This window comes from Bolinopsis microptera, chromosome 1 (assembly GCF_026151205.1).
Source record: "Bolinopsis microptera isolate Bmic1 chromosome 1, MBARI_Bmic_1.0, whole genome shotgun sequence".
Taxonomy (NCBI): Eukaryota; Metazoa; Ctenophora; class Tentaculata; order Lobata; family Bolinopsidae; genus Bolinopsis; species Bolinopsis microptera.
The window spans coordinates 10,755,145-10,765,315 of record NC_087072.1 but is presented as its reverse complement, the minus strand read 5'-3'; the positions used below and the strand labels follow the sequence as shown (position 1 = coordinate 10,765,315).

At 40.4% G+C, this 10,171-nt stretch overlaps 3 protein-coding genes across 6 annotated transcripts in view; all 3 read left to right on the top strand.

The window, feature by feature from the left end:
- LOC134821244 (mucin-2-like) overlaps positions 1-10,171 on the top strand; it is a 91,311-nt gene that overhangs the window by 28,652 nt on the left and 52,488 nt on the right. For 2 of the 4 annotated variants that reach the window (XM_063831967.1, XM_063831956.1), the window contains exons 2-3: positions 9,765-9,842; positions 9,982-10,067. In XM_063831967.1, coding sequence (XP_063688037.1) covers positions 9,776-9,842; positions 9,982-10,067 — 153 coding nt within the window. In that variant the 5' untranslated portion in view covers positions 9,765-9,775. Of the gene's footprint in view, positions 1-9,751; positions 9,843-9,981; positions 10,068-10,171 lie in introns of those variants that run through there. The other 2 variants (XM_063831950.1, XM_063831974.1) reach the window with 2 other exon arrangements.
- LOC134814228 (E3 ubiquitin-protein ligase FANCL-like) lies at positions 619-1,818 on the top strand. Its single transcript, XM_063822331.1, has one exon. The coding sequence runs from the start codon at positions 619-621 to the stop codon at positions 1,666-1,668; it is 1,050 nt and encodes a 349-aa protein (XP_063678401.1). The 3' UTR covers positions 1,669-1,818.
- LOC134821268 (EKC/KEOPS complex subunit TP53RK-like) lies at positions 4,431-5,974 on the top strand. Its single transcript, XM_063831985.1, has 3 exons — positions 4,431-4,596; positions 4,744-4,880; positions 5,065-5,974. The coding sequence occupies exons 1-3, from the start codon at positions 4,441-4,443 to the stop codon at positions 5,432-5,434; spliced, it is 663 nt and encodes a 220-aa protein (XP_063688055.1). The 5' UTR covers positions 4,431-4,440; the 3' UTR covers positions 5,435-5,974.

Below are 10,171 nucleotides of genomic sequence, written 5' to 3'. Positions count from 1 at the left end.
ATCTCATGACCTGGGTGATTGGTAAAATGTAGAACTTTGATTTTTTGCAACAATTTTAATTTCAATTTTTCGACCTTGTTCAGTCTGCAACTTCGTCATTTATTAAATATTTGTATAATCCTTTGAGAGGCTTCTTGCCCGGATTGTAAGTAAAGTTCAGTAAAAAAATCAGCCAAAAAACTTTTAAAATGACTAAAATATCGGTATTACAGCGACAGACTTCTCAAAATTTTCAAAATTTTCGAAAAAGAAAATAATTTTTTTTTCGAAAGTGCGTACTCTCAAAAAATTTTTTCAATGCCTCATATCTTACAGTTGTAGTCTATACTTACATAATATGAAGTCAAATCCCGGGTCCCGGCAAAAAAGGTTTTGGTGTATGTCCCCTTAAGCCTTGACTGGCTGAATCGTATTTATATAAAATTTCATACGTGAAATCACATATTAGAAACTTGACATCGGCTAATTAAAAATTAATGTTATTTCAAGATCCGTATTTATTTCTTTATTTATCCACAATTTAAATTAATCTATCCAAAGTACATAAGGTCTGAGGTCATGCCTTACAAATTTTAGAACGCTTACTTGCATGCTGTACAGAGTTGGCATAAAAGTGGAATGGTAACAATAGCCAGTCAGCCTCAACTAGTGCCCCTCACCAAAAAATCTCTTACCGGTTTCATTAAACTTTCTGATAATTCCGAGTATTTTATATCCGTTGACTATAATCGTCAGCCTCCTGCAGTGACTTTTGACGATGACCTCAAGTTAGAATTCGACAAATATCCTTCAAAACTTGCAAAGATTGTAGAAAATTCGGCAACATTGGAATCTTTTGTTGCAAACTTGGTCACTTTTCTAGAGGATATCCTAGTTAGTCCCACGGATAGTAAACACTTGTTGATACTCATCAAACAAGTCGCAAATCTACCATCAGACTGTGTTAAATCAATAGACCAAGACTTCAAGCAGGTCATCTTGAGGCACACTGACGAAAGTAACAGAGAACACCACGTTGCCATTCAGTTGGACTCAAAAACTCCCACATTAACATGCGACCTTCCACAAGAGCTCATAATATCAGATACGTGGTCATGTCAGGAAGTTTTGAGGACTTTCAGAGAAGTTATAAGTCAGTACCAGGTACTGTGGGACATTCTGGATGACATTGATTCTAATTGCTGGGTTATTGAACCTGAACCATACACTCGTGGTGCTGTTCATCGTAGAATTGTCCTGAAAGGAGATGTATCCCTGATAGTTACACTTGATCCTTCTCAGCCCACTACGTTGCCGAGGTGCCGGTTTCTGGGCTCAGCTAAGTCTATACAGCCTTTTCAGAATCTCCTGGATGAAAAAGCGGATGAGTGGGACCCTGCTCTGGGAATGGTGGAGAATCTAGCCACAATTTCAGATCTGGAACTTCCCAGTAAGCCAACTGAGGAGAACAGTGCGATTTCTATTGAATGTGGGGTGTGCTATTGCTATGAAATGATGGACCAGATACCGGAAGTAAGTTGTAACAATGAAACGTGTAAGCAGTTGTATCACGTGGACTGTTTGGTTGAGTGGTTTAGGGGATTACCAGATGTGAGACACAGTTTTGGGACTGTGTTCGGGGAGTGCCCGTATTGTAGTAAGCCAATGCATATTCAGGCTGTGCTATGAATTGAATTCTCTGCAGTTTTTGAAAATTACAAAACTGTTGCTATTGGAATGTTGTTTGGTGATTGCCATGGTTAAAATTTCGATATAGTTATTTCACACATGTCTTGTAATATTTTTTTGATGATATTTATAATTTTTCGCTTTATATTCTGTATCTTGATTATTTTGTGACCTTGAGAAATTGTCTAAATATTTTTAAAAAGCGAACGACTATTGTATTCTTGCAACAGTTTCCTAAAATGAAAATGATAGGAAGTTCCACCCTAGTTTTTAAATGCAGCTTTAACTCACTTCAATAAATGTATATAATATTGTGAGTGCTACTAATCTTACAAACTAACATCCTAATTTCAGATCATGTCATGGCATCTGTATCAGTTGACGAGATTACAATAAAACTAGAACCTTCAGAGATCGAGGAAAACGTCGCCGTTTCCAATAACTCCGCTCACATCACTTCTGAAAATGAGAGGGGTACCAGTAAAAAGAGAGGGGTACCACTAAATGAGAGGGGTACCAGTAAAAAGAAAATGCCCAAAATCCCCCGTCCGATTAAAACTTATCATTGTAGTTTGTGTGAGTATGAAGTAGATAAAAAGAAGCACCTGAAGGTTCATAATATGACGGTTCACAAACATGCTAGACCTTTTAAATGTGAGCAATGTGTCTACACTACTACCAGAAAAGAGTACCTAAAAGAGCACTCCCGCACCCACACAGGGGAACGCCCCTACAGATGCATGTTCTGCGAGTACAAATCAGGGCATATGAAGACTCTTAAACGGCATCTGACTATTCACAGCGATGAAAAGCCTTTTAAATGTGATCATTGCGATTATGCTTCCAGACAGAAACAAACACTTGTAGTCCACGTAAGGAAGCACACTGGAGAACGGCCCTTTCAGTGTAACGTTTGTGAGTACAAAGCGGGTCAGCTGAGCACTTTAAGAAAGCACATTAGAACCCACACAAACGAGAGACCGTTCAAATGTGAAGTTTGTGAATACGCAACCACCAGGAATGAACTCCTTGTAATTCACATTCGCAAGCACACCGGTGAACGACCTTTTCAGTGTGATTCGTGCGAATATAGAGCCAGCAATACTGCTGATATAAAACGACACAAACGAACTCACTCTTCGGAGAGAGCGTACAGGTGTGAGCTTTGTGATTATGAGTCTTCTAGAAAAGACCACCTCGATACACACGTTGAACAACATTTGAAATCGTTTAATGGAGGGATTAGCACTTTGTTTTAAATCTTTTTGAATGAGAAAATCTGAGATAAATTAGTAACTTGAAAGTATATCCGACTTATTTTAAGTTTGGGATTGAGAACACTCTATTCTCACTTTAGATGCGATTAGACAGTTTATCGATCTCTCCCACCGACTAGAAATAGTTCCATTAAAAAGTTGTATCTTCTGTACTGGCACTGTTTTATCTGTAGTTACACTGTTTGATATGTAACTAAATCACAAGTTAAAGTTGTAGATTACATTATTACATACAATTTTACGGTTATTGTAGCCCTTCAGTTTTGGACAGACAGTTTGATGTTTACTTTGAATATAAATACAGCATGAGCAGAATTTCACTGTCGGTAATAGTGTTTCATATATAATAATAATAATAGAATCCTTTCACTTCAAATATTTAAAAATACATCATGGAAAATGCCCTTTACAGGTTCACATCCCTGCTGCAACACTAGAAAAATGTCTTCAGTCAATGATCTAAAAGTGGCGATCTCAACAGAATGTGAAAACATACCCCTTACCCAAGTGAGCTCATTATCTAAAACAAAAACCAATAAGAGAAGGAAGATCTTACCCCGATCTGTGACACAGCTTGCATATGGTGTTAGGGGGACTTTATCCAGTGAGGCTCCTGGTAACGTTATCATAACAAATCCTCATGACGCTGCTAGCATATATATTTCAGGATGCTATGGTAAAGGATCACTGTCTAAAGGTACACCAGCGGGTCTGATGGATGGTTCAGAACATCTCATACTTTCGCCCTGTGAAGCGCTGTATTTAGTTTACATGGAAGCTTTAGTCTTGGTTCAGGATAATCAACAGGTTTTACAGAAGGAGGTTCTTTGGAATATTTGGCTTGGCCACGATCCAAGTTTTTGTCACAAATTCATTGTTTACCGGCATTTTCGGGACAAAAAGTATACAGTTCGATCTGGTATAAAGTACGGAGGAGATTTCATGTTGTATTCAGGAGATCCTAACACTGCCCACGCAGCGTATGTTGTGAAGGTGGTGATTAGTGATGAACCTCTGTGGACAGAGATCAATACATTGCGGAGGGTCAGTGAGTCAGTAGCTAAGGAATGCGTGCTGGCTTACGTTAACTTTGAGAGTGCTGCTGATAGGAGTCAGCTTGATTGTGTGGCTAATTCTGCTGTGACACTTGTTTTACTGAAACGGTGGACTCCTGAGAGGGACAGAGAAATTGCGAATGGAAAATCTGAAAATGTGAATAAGAAGAAAAAGTAGAGCTTTTTTGTTTTGTTTTATTGGGTGGATTTTTTTGCTTTTTTTGTTTTGATTATTATTTCCATCATTCAATCTAATTTGATTTAAGGAACCTGGGGAAAAATATTTTCGTTTCATTTGATTTATTCCTCGAATGAGTCATATCCCAGTTCACATAGAATTGAGAGATCAGATCAAAATTTGGCCGTCGGTAAATTCATTACCCAATCATATATTTATCGATTGATTTACTAATAAACCCTGATTAATGAATTAAGTTACAATGGCTACACTGCAACTGGTTAGTCAAGGTGCTGAGGGTCGACTGTTTGAAACAACCTTTCTCGGGAAACCTTGTCTTAAGAAAGAAAGATTTAAGAAAGCCTACAGACACCCTGTACTTGATGAGAAACTTACCAACAAGAGACTTACTCAGGAGGTAATTTTAGCAAGGTTACATTTCTCCTATTTTATTCAGTGACAGTTACAATTACAAGCATCTCTTTTGGACCTGTGTTTCCTGCAGTAAGGGCTAGGTATAGTTTAGTAAAAATCCCACCCCATGTTAATGATACAATGATCGCAGTGTCGCTCGTTAAGCAAATGCAGAAGTTTGGGAATCAGAACTCCTACTGTGTACTACGTGGATCACAAAACCAACACTATTTACATGGAGTACATGAAACACACTGTAGTTCTCAAGGACTTCATAGACGAACACGTGTAAGTATTGTTGGTATGTGTTGTAGAGGCTTTTAACTCCCCGCCCTCCACATTGGTTGGGAGGTTTAGCGAAGGATTGATTTGAAGTGCCACGAGGAAAATAATATTGTAGTTATTCTGTGATTATAATTTAAATTTTAAATACATCATTTTGTGAGTAAATCTATTGCATTTTAATTTGCAGTGCCCGTGGAGAGCGAACTATTCTAGAAGACCTGTGCTACAACGTTGGTTACACTATAGGCCTGCTCCACAACGGAGACATTATACACGGTGACTTGACCACCTCCAACATCTTAGTAATGAAGAGAATAGACAAGTACGACTGTGTTATGATAGACTTTGGACTGAGTATCAACTCCTCGTTGGTTGAGGACAAAGGAGTGGATTTGTATGTGTTGGAGAAGGCGTTTCTTAGTACCCATCCCAATTCTCAAGACTTGTTTGATAAGATATTAGCGGGTTATTGCAGCGTAGCTCGGGCTCAGAAAGCTGTGGTCACCAAGTTGCGGGAAGTAAGATTAAGGGGCCGAAAACGGAGTATGGTAGGCTGAAGTGATTTTAATCCTAGGGTGAATTTTAATTGTTTCTGTTGCTGCTTGATATTATACTGTACTGAAATATTGTCGCAGAAGGAATTGGTGCTCTGGTATTTCAAATATTTGCATGTTTTCATATTTATTACTCATACTGTTCCTAGATGGATTTGGCCCCTCACTACCATGCAATTTTGGGGGTAACACCACTATGTTTTGACACAGACAGCTGTTTGCATATTTGATAAGTTCTCCGAAAGATACAGGCTCGCTAGAGGCCATCTCCATCAGGAACATTATTGACCATACTTTGTTTAAGGTTGTCGTATGATCTTTGATTTTATTGTAATGCTACGATCACCATGCTACGATCACCATGCCTCAGGGAGGCCCCCCGCAACCGCACCTTCCGTCGTAACAGGTCCTAGGACCTTGCATGATGGAGGAGTATCAGTCGCTTCAACTACTGTTCCCCAGACCAACAATATCCCCCCTAATAACACCACCCATAGCAACACCAACATCAACACTCAACACAACAACAACAACAACAACACTAACAACAACAAAAACAAAAACAAAAAACGACACAATAAGACACAGAGGGGCAGACTGTGTCAAAAGACTACTAAAAAAAAAGGTAAGAATTGCTTTGATTCTTATTCTATTACTCAGATTAACCTCAAACGCAAGTTTAATGCATGGAAAACCCTCCTAGCCAACATACATGGCAGGAAAAATCCAGTCATTCTTGCTACTGAACCGTACTCGAATAACAAAAATATCATACCACCTATAAATAAAGATCTGTCCAACTTCTACTACAAAATCGGGGATAAAAGACCCCGTGCCGCAATTGTACTGCACAAAAACCTGACAGCTAAATGTTGGGAACTTACACAATTCACAACACCCGATCAAGTGGCCGTTAAAATCCAACTCAGCTCGACAGAACTCATTCTGGCAGCTTCATACATGGATATAAACGGACCGGTACCGCCACAAGAAACATCACCTCTAGCAAAATATGCTAATGATAACAACATCCCGCTCATTATAGGGTCGGACACGAATTCCCATCACACCCTTTGGGGGAACAAGACATGCAATACGAGGGGAGAGGAGCTACTTGACTTTCTCTCCTCCCTAGGGCTGTCATGTGCCAACAAAGGATCATCCCCAACCTTCCTCAACTCTCGAGGCCACAATTCAATTATCGATCTTACAATAACAAACCAGTTGGGAGGAGACCTCATTAGCAATTGGCATGTTAGTGACCTCTACTCCAACTCTGACCATCGCTATATTATGTTCGACATAACTACAGGGCCAAAGAAGGAACCCAAACAGATCCGACTAGTCAAAAACACTGACTGGGACAGATTTGATGAGATCCTATCGAATAACCCCAACCTTAACAACACACAAATCAACACTACGACCGAAATTGATCACAATATAGACATCATCAATACTGCACTTAAGGAAGCCTTCGAGGAGGCATGCCCCATTACTTACATCTCAAGTTCCGTCCGCAAACCCCCCTGGCTAACTCGAGAAGTAGAGGAAGCACAGAGGGGAATAAGACAAAAACTGATTACAGCCCGAAAAAAGAAAACTGATGCCCTGTGGCTCGCTCTTAGAGAGAGCAACAAACAATACAACAGACTTATATCCAACTCCCAGCGTAATGCCTGGAGAACTTTTTGTCAGGAAACAGAGTCTGTTAAGGAATCCGGAAGGATGAACAAGATTCTGAAATCCTGCAACGACAACAAGCACACACTAGAAGCCGTTTACAAACCAAACGGAGACATCACCAAAAATGCAGAGGAGACACTGGAGGTCATGACACAAACCCACTTCAAGGATAGTGTCACTGACCCGCCAGTGCCTCCACCTGGACCTCTACCAATCACCACCACCTTACTCAATACCATCTACAGCCCAGACAGAATCGAGGAGGCTCTTAAATCCTTTGATCCGTTAAAAGCTGCTGGACCCGACACCCTCAAACCTATCATCATACAGAAAGCTTGGACACAGATCAAAGACATCACCAGAACCATTATGACAAAAAATCATGAAACCCAACACATTCCAACTTTGTGGAAAGAATCCCTTGGAATCTTTCTCCCAAAGCCTGGAAAAACTGACTACAACCAACCAAAATCATTTCGCACTATCACCCTTTCTCCTGTGATGTTAAAACTACAGGAGAAGGTGATACTATGGCATATGCAACACGACCTCAATATCGCTAAAGACATCAACAAACGACAATTTGGCTTTAAGAAGGGATGTTCAACCGAAGCAGCCCTTCATAAAGTTACTCACACCATCGAGCGCAGGATAGCTAAGAAGGGATATGTCTTAGGAGTCTTTCTAGATATAGAGGGAGCTTTTGATAATGTCTCTTTCAAGGCTATTTCTGACGCTATCAAGACCACGAAAGTGGACCCGGCCACAGCACAATGGATTATCAACATGGTAACTAACAGATTCATCACATTAAATCATAAGGATAAGTCGAAAAGGGTTCGGATCCGGAGAGGGTGCCCCCAAGGTGGCATCCTTTCCCCTTTCCTTTGGAACCTGGTAGTCGATGATCTCCTGGCCTACACCGCAAGAGACATACCAGGTTATCTGCAAGCTTTTGCAGATGATCTGCTTTCTCTAGCGGAGGGGAATGATTTAGACATCATCTGGAACAGAACACGCAAAACCATCAACACAATAGAAAAATGGTGTCAAACCAAAGATCTATCCATAAGCGCACTCAAAACACAAATAGTCATGTTTACCTGGAATAAGAAATGGACACTTAGACCTGTGGTGGTGGGTAACACCACTATAGGTCTATCCAAATCTGACAAATTCCTAGGAGTGACCCTCGACAGCAAGCTCAATTTCAATGAACATATCACCAACACCACCAAAAAAGCTACGGCATCCCTTATGCAATGTAGAAGAGCTGTCGGCCCCACTTGGGGTATGAGCCCTAAAACATGCAAATGGATGTACACTGCTGTCATCAGACCTATTCTATCATACTGCTGTAGTATATGGATTAGGGCAACCCAAACAGACACCAACGCGAGGAAGTTCAAACGAGTTCAGGCATTGGCATTGAGAATGATGTCTGGTGCCATGCCTAGTACTCCCTTCATCGCACTGAACCACCACACCAACACTCCAGATATCATACTTTTCCTGAGAGGTGAAGCAGCAAAGGGCACAGCCAGGCTTCAAGCATATGGAAGCCTAACCCTCGAAACTATCGCCCCCAGAAAAGGTACCATCACAACTCACACCACTATCAACAAACAATTCATGGTAGACCTCAACATACCACCCAAAGCAGAGAGAGCTATCTATACCAACCATGATGCTTGAACGACGCTTCACGGTCACCACTCCTGGAGCTGACAACGATCAACGACAAAGTCACAAAACTTAATCAAGAATCATGGATTACTAATGATCCCAGACACACTAAACTGACACTTGGACATAAAAACATCAACATCATCAAAAATCTCAACACTACACTCAGTAACAACAGACAAAATTACAGAACTGCAGTGCACCTCATCACGGGACATTGTGGCCTCAACAAACACCTACACACCATTCACAAATCAGACACAAGTGCTTGTCCTAAATGCGGCGACGGAGAGGAGACTGTCTCACACTTTCTCGGACAGTGCCCGGCTATTGCCCAAATAAGAGGTCAATATTTCCGGGACTACTACCTCTCTGTCAATGACATATTCGACAACCAACACATCTCCACCATTGTCAACTTTACAAACCACACTAAACGCTTAGTGGTGCCGGAGGAGTTGGACCAGACAGGTGTAACATAGCGACTACTTTAACGCCGTCTTGTTTCGCCCCTCTCTTCCACACTCAACCACCACTTAACCGTTTATCTATAACACACCCCACAACACTTACCATCATCCGTGATTACACATCTTGATTCCACTGGCATCCTCCCACAGGACTGCCATACCCCAGAGGTAGGCAAAGCATCCATATGCTATCCTCTCGTGGGCCAACCAGGCCCAGCCTCTCTTAAAAAAAAAAAAAAAAAAACCATGCTTTTAATTTATTTTATTGTAGAGCACCCAAAGACTATTGATGTGTTCATAACCAAGATCATTGATAGTTAGCGTACCAAAATTATAACATTAGGTATTTGATTAATTATGTATTTGATTATAATTTGAGAATACATTTATCAAACAGCAATCTTCCAAGGACATTTGTGAAACATAATTTTGAAATTGATAGTACAGCTTGTTTGTTTTGCTATCCATGAACAGTTAAACTCTACTAGGAGCCCTAGGAGTGATGGCTGATGATGGTGATAAAAACAGAAAAAGGAGAAGGGTCGACAAGAAAGATTCCAGTGATGATGGTGAGTTCGAAATGTTATGTCAGTTGATTTTTGTATTAATGATTCTTTTCTTAATGTCTACCCAACATGCCAATGATTTGAAACTAGTTTCTTCTCGTTTACTGCTGACTGAACACTTTTTACATTCGATTATTTTCAGGTGTTATAGATTTGACAGCCTCTAAATCCAACTCCTTCAAAATACATGACGTGGTTGATCTAACAGCTCCAGTGGCTCCCAAACCTGTAAGCTATCAGCATGTAATCTAATTTTAGCCCTCATACCTTTTAGAAAATTATTTTCCTCCGCACCAAGCTGCTCGGCTTCGATTAATTAAATAAGTACGTTC

Excerpts from the sequence above, each read along its gene's own strand:
- LOC134814228 (XM_063822331.1), top strand. The coding sequence starts at position 619 with ATGGTAACAATAGCCAGTCAGCCTCAACTAGTGCCCCTCACCAAAAAA.
- LOC134821268 (XM_063831985.1), top strand. The coding sequence starts at position 4,441 with ATGGCTACACTGCAACTGGTTAGTCAAGGTGCTGAGGGTCGACTGTTT. Across the intron at positions 4,597-4,743 it reads ACAAGAGACTTACTCAGGAG|TGTCGCTCGTTAAGCAAATG; the intron begins GTAATTTTAGCA and ends CAATGATCGCAG. Across the intron at positions 4,881-5,064 it reads GACTTCATAGACGAACACGT|TGCCCGTGGAGAGCGAACTA; the intron begins GTAAGTATTGTT and ends TTTAATTTGCAG.